Source organism: Rhamphochromis sp. 'chilingali' (assembly GCF_963969265.1).
Source record: "Rhamphochromis sp. 'chilingali' genome assembly, chromosome: 18".
Taxonomy (NCBI): Eukaryota; Metazoa; Chordata; class Actinopteri; order Cichliformes; family Cichlidae; genus Rhamphochromis; species Rhamphochromis sp. 'chilingali'.
Genome location: NC_137945.1, coordinates 18,371,467 through 18,399,121, shown reverse-complemented (window position 1 = coordinate 18,399,121; position 27,655 = coordinate 18,371,467). Strand labels below are relative to the sequence as shown.

General features: G+C 41.0%; 1 protein-coding gene across 1 annotated transcript in view; it reads left to right on the top strand.

Annotated features, from left to right (window-relative positions):
- The window catches only part of stau2 (staufen double-stranded RNA binding protein 2), a 102,672-nt gene that overhangs the window by 73,134 nt on the left and 1,883 nt on the right, over positions 1–27,655 (top strand). Inside the window, exon 14 of the mRNA XM_080865409.1 lies at positions 26,863–26,928. Within this exon, the coding sequence (XP_080721535.1) occupies positions 26,863–26,928 (66 nt within the window). The remainder of the gene's footprint in view (positions 1–26,862; positions 26,929–27,655) is intronic.

Here is a 27,655-nt window from a genome sequence, read left to right as displayed (position 1 = left end):
TGAAGTACTACTAGGCAAGACTCAATGCTGAGACAGCACTTAAAAAAAAAAACAGTAAGGCAATGCAACAATCAGCAACACAACAACTATATTTGTTCCCTCAGTCATCCTGTTTTTATGGACTCACAGTTCCATGCTTACATCAATGACGTCAAATTATTTAAATGTTAGTTAAAGCAAAATTATGACGTCACATGTGTTTCTTGTTGAAGCCCTGTTACAATTGAAGCAGAAAAGCTGAAAGAGCCAATTAGTCAGTTCCTGTAAACGTGCATGTGACTTAGTGGCTGCACCTGACTTACTTATAAGTTATTGTAAAAGGTCTCCTAGTTAATTTTAGTCATGCGCTTTCATAAATTCAGATTGATTTGCCAATTACTAAGTGAGTGAGTGAGCTATGTGTCCCCTAGGCCAAATGCCTCAGCACCCACTCACAGGCACTCTCATCTCACAATTTAATATGTACATTTAAAGATTGTAAATCTGATGAGATGGAACTGGGAATCTCAGCGCTAAGACCTGATAAAAAACTTTTCCTGGAGCCTCTCTCTGTTGCTGCACACACAAAATTACCACAGTGACATGCGGTGACTCAATTTATGATCTCGCTGGGAATTTCCTGCAGTGTTATCCGCACTCTGGTGGAGGTTTATGTCTACTAGGCCAGAGTAACTGATAAAGATCCACAGCCAGAGGAAATCCTCTCCATACTTCTCTGCCCATGATGTTAAAGGAAAGATATGCATGATACAGAGTACAGTTATGAAGGAGTTTGCAAACACAAAATAGAGTTGAAAAAACCCCATAGTACTCATTTTCTATTTGTGTTTGCATGGTTCTGGCATTTCAGGCTTTACTTAGGTTTTTGAACAAGCGCATGTCCATAAATGAGGTGTTAAATAAAAGGAAGATTAGTGATTAGGGTTTAATGATAGATTCCTTTATTTAATATGGAGGAACAGCTTAGGCACACATGAGCTGAGAAATCAGATATAATGTATTCTTTTAAAAGTACCATAACCCTGTTTTCTAAGTCACATAAAAGCAAGGATAAATTAACATGTTATTAAGATCAGGTGTATCAGGTGATCCTGAACCCTCCCTTAGTTACTCTGTAATAGCCTAGGCTGCTGGGGGCTTCCCATGATGCACTGTTTCTTCTTCTCTCACCTCTTTTCACTCTCTGTGTTTGTTCACCACTCTGCATTTAATCATTAGGTAATTTTAATCCCTCTCTCTTCCTTAGTGTGTCTTTTGTCCTTTCTCACTCCCAGCTAGTTGTAGGAGATAGGTGCCCCTTCGTGAGCCTGTTTCTGAAAAAGGTTGCTTCCTGTTAAAAGGGAGTTTTTCCTTCCTACTGTTGCCAAGTGCTTGCTCACAGGGGGTCATTGGATTGTTGGGGTTTCTCTTTATTGTTCTATAGTCTTTACATGATCAAAAAAGCACTGTGAGGAGACTGTTGTTGTGTTGTGGTTTTATACTGTATTAATTCATTTTAGTTAAATTAGATTTGCTTGGTTAAATTCACATTCAAACAGCTTTTATCTCACTTCCAAAAACAAATAACAGGCTCCGTAACATACTGTATTTAGACATATTTTTGATAGGACTACATGCTTTCTGGACAGGCTGATTCCTGTGTTTGTTCTTCAGAGCTGAACTAACTCTTCTGGCAGTCCCTCTGTGGCGGCAGTGGGACACCAGGGGGGCCGAGGCCCTCTGGTCTGAGTGTAAGGTGTCGCTGGTCCAACATGAGTGGCCTGCAATCGAAGATGACAGGGTGACTGTTGTCTGCCACCAGACTCTTGTGTGTGTCTATGTGCATTTGGTTGTGTGTGGGATTGCTTTGCGTGCAGTAATGTCCTCAGCTGAGCCACCCTAGGTCCCAGGAGCCCTGTCTCCCAGATTGTCAGCTGTGACTGCTTGGGTTTCCTGCAGCAAAGGCACTTTTTGGCTGCTTTGATGTGACACATTGACTATAATCTGTTAGGATTAAAATGTGTTGCAGACATTCTTTCAGGTAATGAGGGCCACTTTTTTCTGGATTTGTTTGGTTATTAAGTTGTACCAGTTTTTCCAGGTATTCCTTAACAATTTATCATGAAGCTGTGATGCAAAGTTTTGCATAAGTGGTTCATTATTTGCTGAGCCAGTGCTTTTATTCCCAATTCATTCCACGCCAGGGTTACAGTAGGTAAACACTGTTTTCTTGCTCTCTTGACCATTTTTGTTCGTTTATACCACAGAAAATGTAACAGTTCTGGTAAAATTGACTGGGAATCTGATCGTGCTCTGGCAGAGCAATGATATTGGAACAAAGGATGAAAGGGCAGAGCTATAAGGAGCCCGTTTAGGGACTCTAAATGTTACACACATTCCTGTCTTTGTTTACATGAAATGTGTTGAAAAGGCTTGGATTCATGTTTGACCCAAGTGAGTATGGAATAGGCTACAGCATGACCACTGCAGATGCCTGAAACCTCTACTTTGATTTATATTTTTAAAATGTATATATTTAAAAAGGAAGTTGCCTTTTAAGGCAGTGAATACAACACTTACTACAGTGCTAGTGGATAGTTTCTTGGTTGCATTTAAGGGCTGGTAATCACTATTATAAACCCATGTTTACTGTGTTTAAGTTAGGAGAAAAAAGCTGAAAGTAACGAAGTATAGTGGAAGATAGTAGGATAACTGCTGGCATGGTCTTCAGAGATCCCCCGTGGAGCTCAGGGGAACAGCAGGAGAGGGAGCTGCAGAGGGCCAGAGGTTGTACAAGCCTTGTGTTTGAAGTCTTCCTCCCTGACTGCAGTGCAGACGTTACCCCAAGCTGTGCTCCTCTCAGGGGGTCCTCTGGAGTGTTACCCAACCAGGCTGGCAGCTGTTGAACAGCTTCTTCTCCCTGCTTATCTGTCTTAGCTGTCTCCTCTTTATGTGCCAGTGTTTTGTAACCAAAACCAGCACCTGGACATATCCTAAATCACTGAATGTGGAGAACACAGGGCACACTGGTCTGTCACTCAGACATCGAAACACCAATCACCTGAATGAGGACTGGAGACAGTTTTTAATTAAACGTATTAAATGTGTATAGTAACTGATTGCCTGCATGGAGGGTTTTTTTGGTGGAACTAAAGAAAAGGAGATTTTTAGTTGTGGTTTCACTTGTGACGTGATCAAAAATGACAGGAAGATAGATAAATTTCAATCAGCTGGAGTAACACAGTGTCCTGCCCTGATTCTATACTTACATGCCAGTCGCCCATCAAGGACCAGTTTCTGAGCCAGGAAGACCTTGGTTCGATTGTGTTTTTGTCGCTTTTTCTGGCAAACAACATCCTGACACAAAATTTGGGTCATTTCAGAACAAAATAAATGACGCCATAAATATTTGGCTGATATCAAGTCACGGCTGAGTGTAATGATCCAAAAATTTGGCTTGCAGGAGAATTGGTCTGTTGCTTCTGTTAACTGGGTCAGTTGAAGAACTCATCAGCTAGAAATGCAAGTATTGTTTACACTACGTTATTGCGAGTCACTGCAGACCACTATTGCATATTTGGGTTGGATGTCTTTTTCTTTATATAGTACATAATGAGACCTGGACTTTGTTTAGTCTTAAGCTCTACATTGTTGTGCCTAGCCAAAAACAGCAAGTGGAAAATAAACTTATTGCAGTTGCTGGTTTATAGAAAAATTACCTGTCTTAGCAGTCACCAACATCAAGCAATACAACCCTCACCCAGAAGCTACCTGAACATTTAGAGATTACTACAGGTGGTGCCCGTAGGTTCCTCTAAAGGTTCTGCAGAACCTAAATCCTGCTAAGGAAAAGCTCATACCTTACATTCACACTGTCAGACGTATCCAAACCATGATTATCCCCTTACCCATCACCACCCTTTCCCTACCCCAGAGAGAGACAAAGCGAAGTATCTATAGAGCGATCCATCATTCCTGCCTGTCTTCCCACTTGCCCTCCTCAGGAAACACCTTTCAGACCAGGAGATTAGAGTGTGACGGGAAGAGAGAAGAGCAGTGAAAGAATGATGGAGGAGGAAGAGGAAGGTGTAAATGATTAAGAGGGAAAGGCTAGAGAAGAACTGCAGAGAAACTGATTAACTGGGCAAACAAAAGACTGTTGAGGCAAGGAATGAGAAAATGGGAGATACAAGTGTCTTTTTTCGCTACCTAGAGAACGCCAGTAGGAATAAACATGAACTTGCCCATTAGGGGACTTGTTGATATCTCCTAGTGGCCTCTTGGAACATTAGCAAAGCTTTTAAGGGTAGACATCAGCCATTTTCACACATGCACTATAACCTTGAACCTTTCTAGACATTATGTGAGAAAGTTGTATGTATGTGTAAACAATACAAGTCTGCTCCAGTAGACTTGTATCATTTACAAACTCATTTGCCACAACAGTTAATGTGTGATAAGTCTTTTTAACATGGAAGATTTTGCTGGGAGACCTTGACACGTACCACCAATGTAAACATTGTAGTTCAAGCTCCCCCAGACACACACCAAACCACAAAGCTGCTCTGTATTGGCTTGGAAAATGGCCCCAAGGCAATGGCTTAGACCCATTTCCCCTTGTGGGACTAATAAAGGTATATCAAATCAAATCAAATCAACTCCCCGGATTCCAATTCGATTGTGCATCCCACAGATTTGCCAAAACAAGCTAATCTGTTTTGATTTTTGATTTATTTATTTTTTGGTCAATTGATTAGTCCATTATTTAGCAAATTGTTTTTGTTCCACTACAGTGGAGAAGAATGTACTCAAAAAGCTGCACTATGGTCCTCGGGCCAATCAGATTTTCACTTCAAAGTAATCTAAGTAAAAAGAATGGACTGCCATTAATAGAGCAATTTTCTAGTAATAGAGACCATATTTGTACTATATGTTTTAAAACATTTTATCTACCTCATGTCCACAGCCAGTTTAAAATCGCTATTTCACCTAACACCAATGTCTTTGGGCTGCCCACACAGAACACCCCACTCAGGGTTAGAACCAAGAACCATCTTGCTGTGAGGCAATAGTGCTAACCACAAAATCTGTTAGCTATTCACTTATCCACAAGGGGTCGCCACAGCAGATGCATTTGATTTGGCCAATTTTTTACGCCAGATGCCCTTCGTTACATAGCCTATCCGGGAATTTGAGTGTTTTCCTAGTGACCATCACTGAACTAACCGTCATCCATGCTTTGGGAATATATGAGCCTGGTTCTGGTTTCACCAAGTGCTTGCTAAAAAGGAGCCGTCTGTGTTATCGTAGGGTTTTTACCTTTGCAAATACAAAGCATCTCGAGGCAACTATTGTGATTTGACACTATATAAAATTGAATTGAATAATTAATATGTACTAGTAATAACACATTTATGGATGACTGCACGTCCAGAAACACAGTTTACCCACAAGTGCTAGCAAAACATATGATAACTTCTGTTCCAAAACTAAAATTAAAAAGGCCTGCATTTCAGGCTGTCAGCACGTGTTAGTAAGGTATGAGCTACAAAGTAATTTGACACGTTTTAGTACAATTTTTAGACACTCACATAAAGGCATTAGTGCAATTTTCGCTCGCAGATAGTGTTACTGTGCCTGCCAATCTGGATTACGTTCCATTGCTTGGAGTGTCTCTGAAACTGGAGTTTTGGAGATATAATACACTTTGAGAGCAAATAACGTTAAGAGTGAGATCCTTTCTCTTAGCCGATTTGTCATTCTGTCATATATTGGCTTTTTTTGCGCAAATAACCTTTTTAATCAAAATTCTGTCAAAAAGAATAATTTATGTTTTTATTGAAATGAATTGTTCTCCCAGACCAGTGTGACTACTTTAGAACAAGCAAAGGTGCCGGATTCATTATCACATTCACGGTGAGAGGAGCAAGATGTTTTGGCAGTGACTTTGCAGCCTTCAGGGGCGTCAGGTTTTGCGCGTGATTTCTCACGCACACAAATTAGGTGCGGATAAAGGTTTGTAAAGCAGTCGCACCTTCTTTCACTCGGCACCTCTGTGGGAGGTAAAGGAGAGCTGGGCTACCCACTGCTCTTTGTAGCGTCTTTTGCTCATTAGCTTCATGTCATTTGATACTGAGTGATAGCTCGCTTTGCTGAAAAGGTCCCCAAGATAAGGACCATGCATTTAATCTTTTCCTCTGCTCTGCAATCTTTCAGTAACAATGTGTGAGATGTGTCATCTGTGGGGACATCACCTTTTTCTAATGGCAGCACAGTGATGTTTTACTCCTCAAAGGTTAATATTTCTCCTCTGTTTAATAATCTGTGTTATGCAAGCTGTTTCACCGAATCCACTTATGCTTTGTTGACCTAATATACAAGCCACACAGCAGTAGAGTGGTGCCAAGAAGACATTTTCAGAGCTTCAGCCTTCCTCTGTCTATTTGAGCTCTTTGGAAATAATCCATTTGGTGCACAGTTGTGACAGTGATGTGCATTAATCATCCTAATCTCTTCATCCACTGCCATCCAGGCCAATGTCTTACGACATAGATAAAACACAAACCAACATTGAAACTGTCAGTCTCATCCTGTCCTTGGAAAGTTGCAAAATATACCAAACTCCTATTGTTCAAGGAAAATCTCTGGATTTAACCTTTGACTTGATATGGAACGACACTTCTTGTGGTTAAAAAGACTTAAAGAAAAAAAGAATTAATCATCGCAGGACTGCTCCAAAACCATATCACACCCTGACAGTAATTGCAGGCATACATGTCTATCTCACAAGCATAAATACAATCACACACACACATAGACAAACACACATGCTGCACAATGACCTGTATTATGAGTTGTAATTATGCTCTTTGTTGCTTTCCTGACTTGATGAAATCTGATCTCCGAGATGCGTACACCCTATTTGTTTGCAACGGTTGTTTTTGATTCCCACTGAATACTGTGTCATTATTTACCGAAATTACTGGCATTCAGGTTTTGTTGACAGCTTCTTGGGGGGGGAGCAGAAGTCGAGGTTCCTCCTGCCTTATACAGAATTACCAGTGATTTGTTTTATCCAATCTACTTAAGTGTTCAGCTGCAAATAACTAAACCTCTAGCGGTGATCAGTGTGTCTGGATGTGTACTGAGTTATGGAAATGACCGTAGCAATTGGGGAATGTTATTCTGTCTGTCTGAGTCCCACCACCACAGCCACCTCCCCCTCATCCCGATGTGAACAAATTCTCAGGCCTCTAGCAACAGACATTTTGAAACACTCAAAACAACAGTCCCATAGGAGGTTAACACCACTTACAATTAAGGTGTCACTTACCCCTGTGGTTTAACACTTTCTGTGTGTGTGTGTGTGTGTGTGTGTGTGTGTGTGTGTGTGTGTGTGTGTGTGTGTGTGTGTGTGTGTGTGTGTGTGTGTGTGTGTGTGTGTGTGTGTGTGTGTGCCTGCCCGCCTCCTAACAGTATCTTCGTGATCTACTAAATCTCCTCTGTAAATAAAGTCACAAGTGACAACTTGTGTTCTGTTTTATATGCAAATTCAGCCCAGCCCTTTGCATTTAAAGGAGATAAGGAAAGATTAAGCAAACCACACTGTCACTACATAAATGTGAGCGGAAGAGGCTACAGTGGCAAGTGAAACATGGGCATTCGCTCTTTTTTGTTAAGGCTGATGAGCCCCTATTTTGCACATCTTAGCAACCAATGTGCCTCCTCTTTTCTCTTCAATATGACTTCTATCATATGCTCTGCATCCTGCACCAAGTTAAATATCTGATTGATCAAATACTAATGTGATTCTGATCTACTGGTAATTCAAATGACTCTATACTGAATTGTTTGAAAGTCACAAATAATGGGTAACGGGCACAACTGCTGTCCAATATTGAAAGGGCTGAGACTACAAGATATCTTTGGTTAATATGTTTGTCACTGTGTCAGATTAGGCAATTATAGAGCCATAAACATTACCGACATTACTGAATACACACTGCTCCCCTACAGGGCTTTTTTTTATGATTTTATTTTGTCATTCTTTTATTTGCTGGAGATAATGACACGATTTGCTTGTAGACAACTGCTATGTTCTTGTTTTGAAAGTGTAGTTGCTGTCTTTTCCTATCACTGCCTGCTCTAAAGAGCGTCTGCGAGCTGGAAAGCTTCTTGCCTATAACAGGCTCTAGTTAGAGAAACCTTCCAGGTTGACCTGGTTCATGTGTTGCTACACCAAGAGCAAAACAAAGACTGCTGTCAGCTGTGGTAGAGCGTTGGCAGTCCGTGAATGGTCCAAATACCTGTAGAGTCGATGGAGGCAGTGTACAAAGTCTGTGGTACCAGTCTTTGGGCTAGTCTTGCTCGTGCTGCTGTCAAGCCATCAGCCAGTTGCTGAGTAGAGCGGAGTTATAACATTCAAAGAGCTGAAGTTGAGCTGGGTGTTAAAAACAATGGAACATGCAGCATGCAACACTGCAGCCACTGTCTGGGCTTTTCATGCTGTATTTTTTCTTTTTTGGATGTTTTGTTGTGCTTTTTTTCACACAGTTTTTTCTCCATTAAAATCCGCTGTAGCACTCTTTCCTTTTCCAGTCTAGTTGTCAACCAATCAAGCACAGTGTCATCCACATCCAGCATTATGCACTTGGGATTTTGGGGGACTGCATGGGAACATGTTAGCGTTAGGTGAAAACCCCTTTCTTTAGGCTTTTGCTGGGGAAAAGCTTATATGTCTTTGTGTATGCATATGTAAAGGAACATAATTGCAGGGCAATGAATTACATATATACAGCAGCTTTTATTGATTTTATGGGGACTGAGATTAAAGATAAAAAAACCCGATCTACCATCATTTCTTAATCTCACTCATTAACAACTTATATCATAATTAAATTGTTAAAGCTTCCTTTTTATGGATAGCGCTGTATGATTGCATGATGGCAGGGACCTTAAATTTCCCACAGACATGTCATCTCCTTGAAATTGCTTTTCTGCTCTAGAGATGCTACTAGGTAATTTTTATTACGTGTGAAGAGCATTGATTCCCCATATTCCAGTGTTTGTTTGTTTTTACTAAGCTAGGTTAATCACTGACTCTGGTTATATAAAGACATTTTCACACATGCAATGCAGCTCTGGACTTCACTAGAGGTCACACAATGTAGCTGCATGTGAGAAAGAAAATGTCAGTTTGATACTCTTATGTATCATCTTTGTGATGTCTGTTGGACCCCTCGGGAGACTACACATTTAATTGTTCGTTTTTCTAGCAACATGAAGTGAACTATATCCTGTTGTGTGCTATATGTTAGAAATGACTACTTCAGATAGTGTACTATGCTTGGAGGATGTTCAGAGATATGATAGAAAATGTTATTTAATTGCTGAACAGTCTGGCTTATTGAAGCATAACTCAATTTTTTTAAATGATTTTAATTTATGGCATTTTTTAAGAGGAAAATTTTTTTTAAATCAAAGCTTAATATGCAAAATAGTCCGATGTTAAAAGTGTGTGTTTGCATATCTTAAGAAGCTGTTGCACCTGATTGATTTAATGGAAGAACAGCCCCAACAAGAGAGCTGTCAGCTGAAACGCTCAAAGGGTTGTACAACTCTTTTAAGATGGAAACCCAGCAGAGTGTGGCAAGAGATGCTGGTTGTTCCCAGTCAGCTGTGTCTAAAACATGGTACAGGCAAAACGGGAAGATTACGAAAGGAAGATCTCAAAGCATCTGGACAGAAAACTCAAAGCAATATGTCCTGAAAATGGAAAATTGCACAACAAAAGAAATGAAAAGCAAATGGTCAGAAACAGGAGTCAGTGCCTGTGACAAAAACAGTGCTAACAACAGAAGAAAAAAAGGTTTTAGTGGGCCAAAGAGAAACAGTCATTGACTGTGATTTGATGAAGCACTATTCAGTGATGAATTACAGATCTGCGTTATCCAGAGAGTTGATGCTAGAGCTTTTAACTTGTGCTTTTCCAGTGAAATATATAAGATGCAAAGAAGAAGTAGCTAATTTCTCCTTTCAATTATATTATTGGGTTGCTTATATGGCTGGTAAAAGGGGAGAGATGGCAAGCGTGACCTCAAGGGATAAGGCATAACTGCTGGTTACCAAGGGGTTAGTGACAGCTCTGTGAATGAGGCTTCAGCAACCACGAGCAACCAGTTAGGGAATGCTAATTTTTCTGTAGTGACTGGTGGTTGCCAGGCGGTTGCAACTGGTCTGTAGGACTGTGTGACTGGAGAATTATGTTTTTTAAGGAGTAGACTCCATACCTCAAACAGTTTAGCCCATTATGAAAGAAAGTGCTAATTGTAATCTTTTTGTTGATTAGTTTTAAAGTTTGATCAAAGGCGTTCTTATATGCTCGCTTTACAAATGTGTGTCTCTTTAGAAACTATATTATTTCATTGTTTCCTTTTATGATGTATATGAATGCTTACTACAACAATAAGCTGCAGTCCAGAAAAAAATATTTTAAATCCATATGTTACTCATCTGTGTTTTGCTGTGATTACTTCCACTAAAGGAAACCGCAGTGTTATTATCTCAGCGATTGCATGTACTTCTGCAGAATGTACACCTCGATTTACCACAAGGGAGGGAATTATGTTTTGATTGCAGTTCTATAAGTGCATTGTAAACTGTGTGTGTTCAGTAGAGGAAGTTGTTTTATCTATTTCATTTGCAAATGCCCACATGCACATATATGCACGCATCTTGTTTGAGTGATGCAGTTAATGGCTTTCCCCAAACTGGTGTGGTTTATTGGAGATGCTTTCAAATAGGAGCTTTAATTCAGCACAGTTGGTACATAAACCTTTGTTTTTTGGTTCCCACTTTCCCTCAGGGACCCCTTCCATTCTTCTATTCCTGATTTCCCTCTCCTTCTCTCTGAACCCAAACTCGTTCCCTTTTTTTTTGCTCTCTGCTTCTCTGTCTGTCTTTCTCTCTTTGAGTCTCACACTGACTCCCACGTACACTTCTCCCTTGTGTCCAGTGAGTAAACGTGGAACCGTGTGAGCTTTCAGAAGGACTTTGAAATGAGACATAGCTAGGACATCAGAGGACCCTGACACTCTCAATGAAGCCTACTTGATTTATAAGTGAGCAGAGAGTGTTGCTGGTGGTGGTGGAGGGGGGGGAGTGTTTCCAGAGGCACACAAGGCCACAAGGTCCTCCATTAGTACCTTGACCCCTGCTTCATGGGACCAACCACTGCACAGGAGAAGACAGGAGTAGAAGAATAGAGGGATAGGGGTACTTGGTGAAGGGGGTGGAGGGGTCTTTTTTACATAAGAAAGTCTGTTATTTACATTTTCACCACAGAGAAGACAGCACAAATGAGAAACCCTACCTCGATCATTTGTCAGTGGCCTGCTGTGTCCTGACTCTGACGTCTGTTACTTGTACCTGATCCCTCACTCAGACCTGTCTCTGCTCCCTGTTTTACGATTCTACTCACTGTTTTACTGTTCACCATCTAATTAGCTGTGTCTTAATACACATAAAAACACAGCACAGTCTTGGTGTTTACTGTCTGTTTGTCATGCTGTAAAAATGTGTGAGTTTGCTCATAAAAACTTGCCCACAGATAAGTCCTCACTTTCATTTAATGGGCAAGATCAAAGCGTTGATAACGAATAACAGATTATAGCCTTTGTATTGTGCAGCTGCATAAAAGTTAACACTGATAGACTTATTTAGTTTGGCTATACCAGACAATGCTTTTAATTGTGTTCTTTATTTTATGAAAAGCTTCATTTTAAGGAAGTTTGTGACTAAGCAAAACATTTACAGTGTTCACATTTTAACCAAATTACATTCTAGTGTTGTACTTATCCACCAAGTATCGGTGCAATATACAGGCATGGGAAAAAAGCACACAGATCTGAGGTTTTCACTAATAAAAATTATCTTATTATTATTTATTTACCGTTGGTGTGAGGTGTTAATGCAGATTTGCTGTGGTTGCATGATTTATGCCCAGAGTGGCCAGACATTTCTACTTTGGTCTCATCTTTTCAAAAGACATTTTGTAGTTTCTTCAGACACAACTTTACCAACCTTAGCCGTGCTGCTTCTTTTTAGAGAAAAGAGGCTTTTTCCTGGCAACCCTCCTAAGCAAGCCATACTTATCTTTAACATTTAACAAGCTCAATGAGGCCTGTAAAGTCTAAGATCTAGTTCCTGGGTCTTTTGCAATTTCTCTAAGCATTGCACTGTCTGATCTAGCAGCACCTTGCATCTGCTTACCATAATTTCTATTGAAGCAGTAAAGGTGTGCTTAGTTTTTCACCTACAGCTGCATTTTAGCTTAGTTTTTTGTCAAATAATGTCAAAGTGCAGTGCATGTTGTTGTTCAGCTGAAGTATTTACCCAACTTTAACTTGTAAAGACCAGACAATGTTTTTTATTATGTCCTGACACATAAAACCTTAGAAATGAAGGAGGGTGTACTTTCTTTTTACCATGACGGTATACTATACATATACAGATAGGGATAAACAGAGACATAGAAATCCCTTCCCTTTGGAAAACATTGTGTCATGCTGCTTTTATGTTGTGTGTAAGGCTATTCTATGTTTGCTTATTACGTCACCTACTGTGTGTTTGGCTTTTGCTCATGTATGTGCTTGCAATTGGAGTCCATAACATTGTTTTTTTTCTGTAGAGGTCGGTTTCATGTTGTTTGTGACAGGCCTGCCAGCTATATGCTAACTTGGCAGATGCATTAGGCTAACATTTAAAAGTCTTTTATTCTCTTCTAGTTCCATCTTTGGCTAGTTTATGTGGCCCCTCAACCAATTCATCAGAAAACCAGCCTTTTAGGGAAAGCCTGCCTCTTGATATAAGCATGCTGGAATTTATTGTTTTCTGTAAACATGCCTTATACATAATCTGTCTTCTCAATACACACTGCCAGTTGCCATAGGAACAAAGTAGGGTTTTCATAACACATGAAGGGCTAAGGCATGATGGGTCTCAGTCGCTCCTGTCACACAGTGAGTTTCAGGCCCAGCTCAGTATTTCTTTGGATTTTAGTGTAAGATAAAAATGTCTGTCTTCTTCTTATGATTCTAATGAAAAACACTCACCAGCTTTGTGGGGATCCATTGCAAATTATAAAGCAGCACAACAGGTTTTAAAGATGGGTCCCTTGTGTGTAGTAGGTGATTAAAGTCCAAAAAGGAGCTGAGGGAGCAACAAAGCACAAGAGACAAGAGGAAGAATGTGTAAAACGCTGTCTGACTCCATGTCCTCTCTTGTTACCGGATGTCCTTGTCCAGCAAACATGTATCCGCATAAACACTGCTGTCTCTAACACAAAAATATAAAAAGGCTCATGATGGAGGGTCGAGGATTATTACATACAGCTGGTTTCTGTCACTATATAGCCTAAGCACATCTTCTACTCTGTATCTTAACCCTTTCATATACTGCTAATATTCACGCCTACAAGCTTCTCCTGAAAAGGCAGCAAGTTATAAAGCTTAAAAATCATTTTTTTCTAATGTATGTAGCACCATTTCAGAACAATTTCCTGTATACAACCACTGAGAAAGCCTCATCAATGACTGGCTATCTGTGAACTATTGGGAATTTTTGATAATATTAAATATCAGTGTGTCAGTTTTGTCACAATCGACAGTTTTCAGCATAATTTTAAAGTTTTGATTATACTCTGACACACCAACAGCTTGACACATGACGGCCAAAGTTGTTGGCAGGGGCACATGCGCAGTTGGTGCGTTGTAAAGTCTCTACGATCGAGTCCACACAATCCCCCCAAAAATGGCAGACACGCAGACATCAACACGGATCCTCATATTCACCAACTAATGACAAAATGTATGTCACTTGGATTCAGTTGTAGTAAGTGATTTGCTTTATTTTGGTCTCTTACATAAATAAACTATATGGGCAAAAGTACTGGGCCACCTAGTCGTTACGACTACAGGAGATGCTCATTCATGGAAACTGGGGGTGAGCCTCAAAATTATATCACAATATTTCAAGAACATTTGCGATAATAGTATTTCTTACGATGTGGTCAGGGGTGGGGGTGCAGGCAGCAACATTTAAAGTGTGAGTAAATGAGCTTCTGTCACTGATGACTCACTGGCTATTTCAAAATGGGAATTTGTTGCCACATGGTGCCGGTAGCAGTAAGCAGTATAAAGCAGTAAACCTTATAGTGCAGTAGTAGTGACTCAACAATATATCTAGTGATACAGCAGAAGTCAAAAGTAGCACAGTTACTGTTTGCCCCAGACATTTTACGTAGTAAGTATAAGAATAACTGCTTAATGCTTTAGTTCAGCGGTCCCCAATCCCCGGCCCACGGAGTCGTTTGGTACCAGGCCGCGTGAGTTGAGGCTCGGGTGTGAAATTCATGGTTTTCAGGGTTTTTATCAGGTTTTAGCGTTATTTTTGAAATAGTTTTTAGCGGACATAAACCGGTCCGTGGCGCCAAAAAGTGTGGGGACCGCTGCTTTAGTTAAGTAACTAAAGTAACTTAACCTTGTGACTCGTCAGGAGCCTGTGCAATGTTTTCAATCATAACACTGAAAAATAATTCGTATCTTCGGTCAGACTTTTTAGCCAGCTGCTTAAAGCTGTGCTTTTTTACAATCTAACTGCATCAGTAATTTCCCTGCACTGGTTACTCTTCCTAAATGATGTCCACCTAGCAAGTGAAGCTAGTGATGCTTGGTTGAGTCATTTGTTTACTTTTGAGTCGCTCATCAGTAGCTCCTAGTGTGGCCTCCTTCATAGCCTGGTTGTAGTTGACAGTTTGTTTTTGCCTCAATTGTTGTTGATTCCACATTTAGAGGAAATTTTGCAAAGCATTGTCTGTTGGAGGTTGTTAAATTAGCTCACACACTGGGGGACTTAAACACTGAAGGTGATATGATACTTTTATATCATGTAAAAATTTATACCAGTATTATCACAGTCAGTATAATATGGCATAGCCCTTATGGAAAACCACACTATGAAGCTCCCAGCCCACAGGTTTAGTGCTGATGTTAATGCCAGACAAGGTTGTTGAGTCAGCATGACAACTTTTACATGCTGTGGGCCTGAACGTTTGGAGACTCTGTAACTTTACATGGTCTGCCGCTATGTGGCTTAGTAGCTGTGGCTCCTAAACTCTTCTGTTTCACAATAATACAGTTGATCATGGAAGCTCTACAAATGAAGAAATTTTATAGACTGGCTTATTGCAATGAAAGCATCCTGTTACAATACTTCAGTGGAATTCAGTGACCTTTTTAGAAAGACCTATTCTTTCACAAATGTTTCACAGCATTGTGTCTGCATAGCAGTGGAAGCTATTCGCTAATAATTTTGCCAAAATGAAGCTTGTATAACATGAAAACTCGTGGTGCTAGCACAGAGACCTGTAAACCCCAATTTATGTGTTTCAACACACGATCATTTACATGAACTAATTGGAATCTGAATTTCATAAATTTGACTTAAATTAGCATAGTACCAGTTTATTTAATCCTACTGATGTGTTCTGGTCTTTGAAATCTAGGACAAGTTATTGACCATTGCTGTTTGTGTGCTACAGTACAACATGCTATAAATCCGAACTGAAAACACTCAAATAATTTCTGTGTAAGTGTTCATGTAATTCATTTGTTTATTTTAAAGATTTCATGTAGTAAGTTAGATGTAATGGTATACTGTTGGAGTTTTTAAGTAAAGATTAAATTCTAACATTTTTCAAATCCTGCAGCACCTTTTCACAAAGATAGATTGGTTACATGTAAATGACACTGGAACATCCTTGACCAGTGTACTTGGTATGGTGTATAAAATACAAATAGGCATTATCAATATTTCTGAAGCTGCTGTACTTGACAATGCAGCTGTTAGATTTGAGGGAACGTTTTTTATTGACTTGTTTTGGGGCGATCGTGGCTCAAGAGTTGGCAGTTTGTCTTGTAATCAGAAGGTTGCCGGTTCGAGCCCCGGCTCGGACAGTCTCGGTCGTTGTGTCCTTGGGCAAGACACTTTACCCGTTGCCTACCGGTGGTGGTCAGAGGGCCCGGTGGCGCCAGTGTTTGGCAGCCTCGCCTCTGTCAGTGTGGCTACAATGTAGCTTGCCATCACTAGTGTGTGAATGGGTGGATGACTGATTGTGTAAAGCGCTTTGGGGTCCTTAGGGACTAGTAAAGCGCTATACAAATACAGGCCATTTACCATTTGTTTTCTCTAATAGTTTTTGTATTTCTAAAGAGCTCATGTAGTCAAGTAAATGGATGCAATGCTCAACAAACCTTTATCTCCTATATCCCTACAAAAAAAACTTGGAGTTGTTTTCCTGCATTAACAGTTAACTATTAACTGTCCCGACCGATCTGCGTCGGAACAAAATAGATAGTGTGATTAACAGCAATGATCAGGTTCATTGACAAGCCAAATGAGTGTAATAATAAACTAAACTAAACCTGCATGCTTGTTAGTCAACTGCTATAATCACTTTATGTGTGCCAAGCATTCAGTTAGATAAAAATGTAAAATGAGGTCGAGAACAAACACAATGAATATAACCTTTTAATGTTTTGGGTGTAAATTCAAAGAGTAATGCTTTAGAATGAGTCACAGTATAACTATATTTAGGTTTTGGGATGATTAATAACTTTAAGTCTCTATCAGTCTTGCACTCAAGTTCTCTTTTTGTTCCTAAACTGTTAAAAAATTTCGTAACTCAAGGTATAGGAGTTTTTAACTTGCATGAAGTTACTGTCCTGATGACTCATCTTACCCAACTTCTCATTTGTCTGAACCATTTTTAATACAAACAGGATATTAGCTTCTATCACTTATCCCACAATGAAGAAATAATTGGACTACAATTTAAATTGGGAGGGCTGATAACAGCGAGCAATGCTCTTTGACATCCACCCTGATATCCTCAATAGAGATTGATTTGTTTCATGTGGTATCTCTGCTAAGGTTATTATCTATGCAAATTGTGGATGCGATTAAGACCTTGGATCCTACCTCTTGTGTTTGAGCTTCCACCCTGCACGTAGGAAAGGTCTTTTTCCTTTGGTTGTGTAGCAACAACCACAACTATTACATATGCATCCCCACCCTCGTACCACTGCCCACTTTAACTTGTCTGTGCACTTCATCACCAAGCAAACAGTGTGAGTTTGTCATTTTAAAACCCACACACTGAGAATTGGCAGGGAGACAGCTGTTGAAAGGATCCATCTTTGACAGTCAGATCGAAAGGAAAGGTAGATTAGCCCGCAGAAAAGAGAGAAATGGGACGTCTCTTGGGGCCGATCACTATCTCTGCGTTGATAAGAGAGCGAGTGCCTGAAGGCTGGCTTTCCTTCCCACCGCTTTTTGTGCCTTCCCCAGAGCAATTTGAGTCCAATTGTCCAGGATTATAGAAGCTGCTCCCTCTGGCATAGAAAGGTGGATCCCTGCAGGTGGAGACGGGGTGATGTAACTCTGTTTTGCAGTCAGCGGGGAAACCTGATAGAAATGGATGGTTAGGTGCTGTTTTCCAAGCCTCCCACCATGACTTTACTATAATCCCAGACAAGGAACTTGAGAAAGACATTTTATGAAAATCTCAACTTCCCAGTACTTTGAAAGACTTACAATCAGAGGTTTTTTTTATTTGTGTCATCCACATAGGCATGCCATTAACATTATGAATCAAATAATCTCAGTTCATTGAATGAATCATAAAAGAATAGTCCATCCAGATGGTCTCATTATCCAGGTTGTGTCTGTATGGTGGTTTTTTCTCCATAAAAATTCAAGGCATCTACGTTTTAGGGAACTTTCATCTTAGTCAGTGGTCAGGTTGGTGAGTCACCGGCCTTGAGGCTGTTTTTTTGACAGACTGAGTATCTTCACAGGCAGTAGTCCCGTCACTAATGCATTCCACACGCTCTGTGTCTCATCCAAAGGAGAATTTAGTCAGTGTTTCATTAACAATCACTGAGTAATTTGGCAGACGTACACAGGTTCTCTTGAGTAAACCATTCTCACTGAAAATGTGTCCCTACCTTCATTTTATTGGAAATGTAAGTTTCTCTGCTGTGTCAGAGACTCTTGATGGCAGTTGCTTATCATTGGTAAATGGTAAATGGTCTTTATTTATATAGCGCTTTATTAGTCCCTAAGGACCCCAAAGCGCTTTACATATCCAGTCATCCACCCATTCACACACACATTCACACACTGGTGATGGCAAGCTACATTGTAGCCACAGCCACCCTGGGGCGCACTGACAGAGGCGAGGCTGCCGGACACTGGCGCCACCGGGCCCTCTGACCACCACCAGTAGGCAACGGGTGAAGTGTCTTGCCCAAGGACACAACGACCGAGACTGTCCGAGCCGGGGCTCGAACCGGCAGCCTTCCAATTACAAGGCGAACTCCTAACTCTTGAGCCACGATCGCCCCATCATTGACCTAGATTGGATTATAGTGAAGGCAAAGGACTGGTATACTACACACAACAGCACAGAAATGCAACTGACTGGTGTTTTTATGTTTTTAAGGAAAATTGTGACTTCCAGTTAAAATTTTAATCTGTTCTCTATTTATATGTATGTATGCATGCACAATGTTAGAATAAAGAATTCTAGCAGAATACTAAATAATATAATTCTTTCTTCTTTTGCAAGCCATATATACTGAACGGTTCATACAGGCTGGATAGTGCTAACAGTTTAAAAATAGTGCTAGCAGTTTTATCTGCTTCATGCGGCTTCTGCTGATGTAATGTTATCGTATCAAAAATAACTGAGCCCAGTGATAAAATTCCTTGAAAAGTTATATCGTGGCAAAGTTAACTCAGTCTTATCACAGAGCCCGTCTGTATCTGCTTATCCTCTAAGATGCTTTGCTGACAAGGCAGAAGTATGGTATGCTGAGGTGATTCTGCCCCTCGCCCTTTGCCCATATGTTTTGTATTTACGCCCTAGGAGGTGCCATGCTCAGCAGCGCGGTGGTGGAAGGGGATAAAGCAGGCCTCTCTGGCCCAAATGACGCATGACATGGTGCTGCGCCCCGGGCCCTTATTTATGGCTTCCCATGTCAGCAGAGGCTTGCTCCCCTGGGGAGCCCCACAGCCGTTATCCGCTAACTTAGCTCAGCCAGTCCTCAGCGCTAGTATCACGCCTGGAAGATGCACAAAGGGAAACACTATCCACTCCCGGAATTCAGATCAGCATAATATGGAAGCATGCACATGTGACCGAGTCGTACGGAGAAATCAAATTGAATTCCTCATAGAGAAGGTTTTTTTTAGCTGTCACATCACAATTGCTACACTGTTGGAAAGAAGCAAACCCACATACATGAAGTGCTACTTCAGAGGAATTAACGTCATATCAGGCTGAAGCTAGGCCACTGCCAGGCACACACTGCCTCTTTTATTCATGCCTCTGATGTGGGAAAGGATGTGAAATCTGGAGAGAGAGTGAGGAAGAGGTTTGGTGTGTGGATCTGAATACATTTTCTCTGTAGTTACTCAAGAATCCATGTACATATCACACCGCATTAACAAATAGAAGCATACACTGCCAGCCCTCATGCACACACAGGTGTTCTGCACGAGCTGTCCCGGAATGTTCCAGTGATCCCTGTCCAGGGTTTTGATGTGGGTAGAGGAAAAAGGAAAGAATTTAGCGGAAAACGAAAGCCAAGGGATGAGATGAAGCCGAGGAGTAGATGGCAGATATTTAAGAAAAAGAGAAGAGAGGGTCTGCAAAGTATATCTGACAGAATTTATTGGAGATCAGAGGAAGGTTTGACGTGATGACATGATGGTAACAACAGGGTTAACAAAGGACAAAAAAAGATGGCTGGGGTTTTCTCTTCCCGGGTATCTCATATTTCTTTCTGCTTTGAGGAATGAGCGCAAAAAAAGGGAGCACTGTCAAGGTTTTATGTGGCCTTTTGAAAACAGAACAAACCCTCTACAGAACAATATATCCAGCCTCAGAACTTCTCCGACATGAGCGCACTCATTTTCTCAACTTCCCAGGTCCTCCCTGTAAAACACCCTGTTTGATATCCACTCTGGTCATTGTTTAGTCTAGTGGATATCCCTTAGATCATCTTCATCAGCAGCTGTCCTGCATCCCCTTTATGTTCTTTGCGTCCCCATCTCATAGCAGCCCCAGAACAGTCACCTGTCGTCAATTTTGAAGCATTACTAAGATTGGGCATGTTTTTTTGTGGGATGAGAGGATGAAGGGTTATTGCACTATTGAACAAACAAAAGCGAACAGTTTGAGTTACAGTTCGTCCACCCCATCGCAGTCTCAAGTTCTTCAATGAAACTGGAAGTGCTTGTGTAACAATGCTGTGGTTTGTGTATAACAGGGGTGTGTGTAGTGGTACTTGGTAGAAGTGAGGAAGTGTGTCTTGGCTAATATTGTTCCTGTAAGCGATGCAGCGCTCCAATTTCTGCCCATAATTATTATTATTTGTCGAGCAGCTCATGAATGATTTCAGTTTTGGTTTCATTTCAGGTTAGTCTCTCACGATTAATGGGTTTTATTTTGGTATGCATGTTGGCGTAGCAGCTTGGGGTGGATTGTAGTCTTAAGAACAGGAAGAATTTGTGTTTTTTCCTTTTAAATGACACATGGTTTAGACCAGGGGTCCCCAATCCCAGTCCACGAGGGCCGGTGTCCCTGCAGGTTTTAGATGCGTCCTTGATCCATCACAGCTGATTTAAATGGATAAATTACCTTCTCAACATGTCTTGAAGTTCTCCAGAGGCATGATAATGAGCTAATCATGTGATTCAGGTGTGTTGACCCAGGGTGAGATCTAAAACCTGCAGGGACACAGGCCCTCGTGGACTGGGATTGGAGACCCCTGGTTTAGATAATGAAGCCTGATCAAAGTGAGAATGGGAGTGTGGTGGGGTGTGGTTTGTGGCTCAGCTGCAGGGGAGGGGTGGTTGACTCTGATTCTCATAGAATGGACTTGAGATTAGAAAAGGGTTATTTGTGCTGGACTGCACAGAACCAGAACAAAGCCTTTTCTTGGTTAAATGGGAGACACTTCAGTACTCTGTGGATTATCTCAGAGTGTACTGATGACTGGACTGTCATCTTGCCTTCTGTAGAGCATAAACAGGATCTTATCTGATAACCCAACAGAATGAAAAAAACTAGGCAAATGTTTTCTTTCAGAATATGTGCAGAAAGCAAACATGCAAGACTGAATGATATGCTGGTGGTCTTCACCTAATTGGGGCCTCCTTGGTGTCTTTGATGGCTGCTAAAGGTCAGAGAATGAAGTGATGGAGATTCAAAGTCTGAAAACGCTGATCCCTGGTTCTCAGCATTCTGCTGTGTCTTCTCTTTGTTCCCCAGATTGTCTATATTGCTTCTCTGAAACTCAGTTGTCTAGTAGTGAGAGCTGATACAGGGGTCTGATTTGTCAGGGTCAATGTGATCCAACGATCCATCAGATCTGACATGCTGATGCGGTAGACTCCTCTGGGACTTGAACTTTGTTTGGCTAAGCCGCTGATGGAAGCGTAGCCTCTGTCGGTGAAGCTATTAAGAGCGCAGCAGGCCCAGAAAAATGAGCCACCCTTGTCACTCCACATCAGGAGCTCAGCCACGGTTACAGATCCTCCTCAGACCTGTCACATTCAACCAGTGTTTGTCTAAGCCTTTGAACTCGGGACTGCTAGATAGATAGATGGATGAGCTCATGTGTGAAGTGCTTTTGGGGTTCTTCAGGTTGGCTACCAGGCTTGCATTAATGATGGGTGCTGGCTTGTTATCTAAAGCTAGAGCAAATAAAGAGGAATAACTGGAATAACTGGAGTGGTTTCCCTGTAGATTCGACAAACTGTGCTTCAAACGTCCAAACATTTGAAGAACACCCGAATGGAAATACACACACAATGCACAGGATGTTTAGTAATTGCAGAAAGTACACAGGAGACACCAGTGTTTTACATCTCTATGACTGTGAGGTAAAAAGAGTATAATGCTGTTTTCTTGGGATTGATAATTTACCCAGTTAGCCAATGTCATAAATAAATATATGATTAAAACTCTTTAAGCTCTTTTTCAAACCATCTTATAACATCTTACCAGCCAAAAATTGATATGACACAACAAACAGTTACCAGGCACCAATGCAGTATGTGTCCTCTGATTTGCAGATCAGCCCAACCCAACTGAAGTTGGGCTGATCCGTGCATCATTACTAGAATTGTACATGCTATAACAAAAGGTAAACTTGTATGTAGAACTTCATGCTTGTTACTTCCTGCTGGGGGGCTCTGTGTCAGCACGTTGCTTTTGCAAAAACTGTGATCTTGTTTTTGGCTTTTGTTTGTTTGTTTTAAAGTTGGCTACACATGGCATATTAAACATTTCATATGTGAGGTTCGGCTCGGGTCCAAGGGATGAAAATTTCCTCATCATGTTTTTTTTTTATTTCTGACACTACATTCCTGAATATATAGGCACCGTTGTCCATTTGTCCAAGCAGACCAGGGCATAGTTTAATAACAACAGCTAATAGTTTGTGTTGTCCATGATCATATGTAATCCTGTTCTTATGCTATACTCAGAAATGCTTGTCAGGGGATCTCACCGTTTCAGACAAACTGCCTTTCCCACACCTTTTTGTTTTTGGATTTAGACCTGGCTCTAACTTTCTCAAACTCACAACCAAATATTTACACCACTGAAGCTATTGCGAGGTATGTGGGAGTGGGAAAGCAGACAGAGACTTAAGAGGATATTAAACAATTTTCTAGTTAGTTAGTTTTAAGCTTCAAATTCAAAAATCATTGCTGTCCTCTTCCATTTGTCAACGGCTTGGGGCACAGCATCCTCCTCATTGTCTCCTCACCCGCCTCTCACTGTCTCTTTGCTCCATGGCAGAGATGGAACACCTCCACCTTGCGTTTCCCGGCCTCAGACTAAACACAGTCTCCTTGTGTTGATGCATCAGTGTAGCGACTGACTCTAACGATGGTCAACTTATCACATTAGAAAAATAATGATTTCACTGGCTGCCATTCCCACAGATAGGCCCAGTGTTTGTCTTAGGCTCCGTGTCCTTCACTGTGCTGCTGTGCCTTATGCCTGCCTGTCGTATATCAGCAACGCTGCCACTGTCAAGCCCCCTGATTTATGGCTGTTTATCTCTAGCCCCTACCCCACCACCAGCACCCCTCCCACTCCAACAGATGGTCTCTAGCTATTTACTCAGGGAGAAAATGGTCCCAATCTGGTTGCTTAAATACAACAAAAAAGAAGTTTATGGGAAGGCTGATTTCAAGTTATTTGTCATGTGAGAAAACAGGATATCTGCCCCTGTTTTTGTGATCAGGAATGATACTGATAATATCTGCTAGATGAATCTGACTGGTTACCTTCTTATCTTGATGACTTCCCACTTCAGTATGTGGACAACCTTGACCATTGTAAAATGACATGTAACTGCATATTTATAAAACAAATCATGACAAGCATTACAGCAGCGTTCCCCTGGTATCATCTGTGGTTATTAAAAGTGTAATTGTGAAAAAATCCCATCATCTGTCATGTTCTGGGCGGTTTTCGCCTTAAATCTCTTCAAGTATACTCTACCTCTAAATCTTTGTTGGCTGTCAGATGCTCACAGAGTAAAAAAAACACACATAGCCCAACCCGAACCATAAATTATCTGCTACAGACTCAGAAGGGCTTCACTTGATTTCTGTGTCTCTGGAGAAAGGGCCTATAAGTAGTAACTCAGCAGTATCAATTTTTTACATCAGTTCAGCTATTAGCGTTGTAGATTTTTTAGTACCTATACGCATCACAGATTTTTTTCCCCTCAATTTGATGGATACAAACCAGATTTTGACCCTTGCACCTGTCAGTCATAAATTACAGTTCCTGGTTTATGTTTCTCATAGTTTGAAGTGAAACACTTTTAAAATTATTTTGGACACAAGCACACAGATAATAGTTTGTAACAGCCTTCTGGGCATATTGCATTCCATGGAGACATAGTGATATGGCATGTACTGGGATTCATATTTTCTCAGGATTAAAGCATGATTAATGTTTCCTCTCGCTTGCATATGGCTTAAATACAAATGGGTATTCACATGGAGACGTCTCTGTCTGTCTATTCTGGACTATCAGAGAAAATGCCTCTCAGTCAGATATCCTTGTGAGGAGAATGGCTAATTTATTATGAGAATAAAGTACTGAGTGACGTTGGTGGGCTTCATAATGAGGTAAACTCAGCCAGTCATCACATCTCACTCATCTAGAGCGCAAAACTACTTGTGTCTTATCTCGACTCTGATTAACCAGTGATGAAGTGTAACGGGTCCTGGCTAGCTTAGGCCACTGTCATAGCAGATGTGTGTTGAATAATAAAGTGAAACTGTTGGGATTTTTCCTCTTTGTTACAATGAGTTTTTATAGTATGTTGAAGTATATGAAAGAAGTGTAACTGGATACACTGGGTGATGAAATTTGCTGAATTATCAGGGACATTAAAATTGCCTTTCAAGTTTTACTCAAGTGTAACTGAGCTATAAGGTGGTGGAGTGAGTCAGCTGACTTCCATCCCATTTGGTTTTGTTGTGTTTGGCCTGTCTTTATATTTCTTTTCATTTTAGGTATGTAAATCTAATTATATAAAACTAATTCAGTTTTAATTGTCTTTCTTCATCTCTCCAGCACCATCACAGATAATTGCTCAGAGACAAAACAGTAGAACAAGTTCCTCCTCAGACAGATAATATGTGTACTTTTAGACACAAAGTGTTAGTATCTCCAACAGTGATCACTCGTGTAGACATATAGATTGATATTTTTTCCTTAGGCAGTGTTACTAGAAAACATAGCATGCATTTTCATTACTATGCAGATGATATCCAGCTTTATCTATATGTGAAGCCAGAAAACACAGACCAATTTGTTTAATTACAGGCAGGTCTTAAAGACATAAAGACCTGGATGATCTATGATTTCCTGCTTCTAAATTCATATAAAACAGAGGTTATTGTACTAGGCCCAAGAAACACGATATCTAACCATATTACTTGGTCTGGATGGCATAAACTTGAGGAATTTCTCACATTCCTCTGTGAGGAATCTTGGAGTCGTTTTTTGACTAGGATATGTGCTTCAATGCACATATTGCACAAGTATGTAGGGCTGCTTTCTTCCATTTGCGCAACATCTCTAACATTAGAAACATCCTGTCCCTCTGTGATGCTGAGAAACATTATGTTTATGGATTTATCATTTCTAAACTGGACTACTGTATCCCTGAAAAGCTTTAAGTTGATCCAAAATGCTGTAGTGAGAGTACTGACAGACTAGAAAGAGAGAGGATATTTCTCCCATATTGGCTTCTCTTCACTGGCTCCCTGTTAAATCCAGAATTAAATTTAAAATCATTCTGCTCACATACAAGTCTTGAAAGTCTTTCACTCACAGACTGCTAGTTTACTTGTGTCTCCTTGGAAAAGTAAAATGAGATTTCAGGTCCCACTCCCAGGTCAGCTCCCAGTTTGGATTCACGAGATGGATACCCTCTCTACTTTTAAGATTATCCTTAAAACCTTCCTTTTTGATATAACGTATTGTTAGGGCTGGATCAGGTGACCCTGTAGATATCTGCCCCTTCCTGAGCCAGAGCCTGATTCTGCTGGAGTTGTCTTCCTGTTAAAAGGGAGTTTTTCTTTCCCACTGTCGCCAAGTGCTTCCTCGTTATGGGGTCATTTGTGTTGATACCAGTGGTATTAGTTCTGCTGTTGGATATATTCCCCACCTACCCTGTATCCTCAATCTGTATCAAGAGGAACAAAAGTGCTAAACACATCCAAGATGAAGGTTAAGAATAATGGAAGGATCTATGATTTTTCCTTCACACTTGTCAAGATCAGGTAGAACAGTTCATATTGGGACATGTAAACAGCTGTTATATCAAACTGTGGTCAGTGGTTGTAAAGTTTTAATGTCACAGTACAAATGTTAAGAAAACACTGGTGAAAAAACTCGCTTGTTGTTGTTGTTGCCTTCCAGGCCCAAGTTGCATTGTGTGTGTGTGTGTCTATGCTGCACCCCTTGACTCCCACACATGTTGTATATGTTATGATAGCAGGCGGGACCCTTCTCACTTTGCTAGCAGCCCCTCGAGCTGCCACAGGCAGGCAGGCAATGAGCAGGAAGGAAATGACTTCATGGGATTTTTGGTCCAAGTTTGAAAATATAGATAGCATGTAGTGCCGTTTTTTAATGACATCGCATCGGATTGCTTCAAGTGGCTGGTTGTGATTATGAGCTAAATGTGGCAGACACGGTAAATTCTAAGATAAATACTCTGTCGAGCACATGAGGCTGCACTACAGTTTTCTTTCTCGGCCACAAATTAACCCTAATTAAGTCATTACACAATTAACAATAAAAATGTTACATACACACTTGTCTGTCTTTAGTGTGTTTTTTAGGCTAGACTGATTGGATTTTTCTGCGCACTGTGCGCTGAAAACTTTATGATTTATTCCGACCTGCTGCTTTTGTTTAGCTACGGTCGCCACGAATACAGATGTCACTCTGGATTGACGTAGGAAAATGCGGAGCAGCCAAAACATAAAGTGGAAATGTTAACCCAATAACGCTAGATAAACAGTGAGAGGAGAGAGGCCAAAGACAACAGAGAGTGAAGGGAAAGTGTCCTGCTGGCATCAGGTTTCCCAGACTAAGTGTTATTTGAAAAGCAGCTGAAGGGTGACACTCACTCTCTTCCCACCCAAATCTCCCTTCCTTTTCTTCCCTCCCTCCCCACTCACTCGACCATCTGTTGTTCCTTCTCTTCTCAGGCTGCTCTAAGTGCCTTGAAACAGCTGTCGGAGCAGGGACTGGACCCAGTGGATGGCCCCATCAAGGTACAGTAAGACCTGAATGATGCCCACATGGCTGCTGGGTTTATTAACCAGCTCCAGCCAGTGATGGTGGGCTTAGATCAGCTCCGTGTACACCCACGCACACACGTCCATCACTTCCGCTCGACATTTTTCTTCCATAGGAAAGCAGCGGTAGGCGTATTGCATTTACATGCACTACGTTCCTGTCAGTGCCGAATACTTTGCATGATCGCTATCACTATTAAGGCTCAGTCATGACAGACACAAGGGCTTCCCTTCATTCATTCTTTCCTCCACGATGAGGAAGGGAGGGAAGGAAGGAGGAAGGCCGACAACGGAGAATCAAGTGGGAAAGCAGGAGCACCACAGGGGGGTTTTTGGAAACCGGGGAGGAAATTACTGTCAAGCGCCTGTGGTGTATTTTCATAGTAGGTGTGCCCTGGAAGAAAAAAAAGAAGAAGAAGAAGAAGAAGAAGAAGAAAAACAAAGGTTTTTTACAGCCCCGTGTCTCCTTTAGAAGAAAAAAAGGGGAAAGGAACAAAAGGGAGGAAAAACAACTGCAGTGTTGCAACAGCTTTATTTACGTCACCAACAGAAATGAGGAGCAAATATGGCAGCAATTACTCTTTCACCTGAGCAGTTAATCACTCCTTTCTCTTTCCAGTCTTTCCCCTTGTGGTCCTCAGACTCATTAAGTCACCCATACTTTTCTATTAGCACATTCTCAGTTGTTGTTTTCAGATGGTTG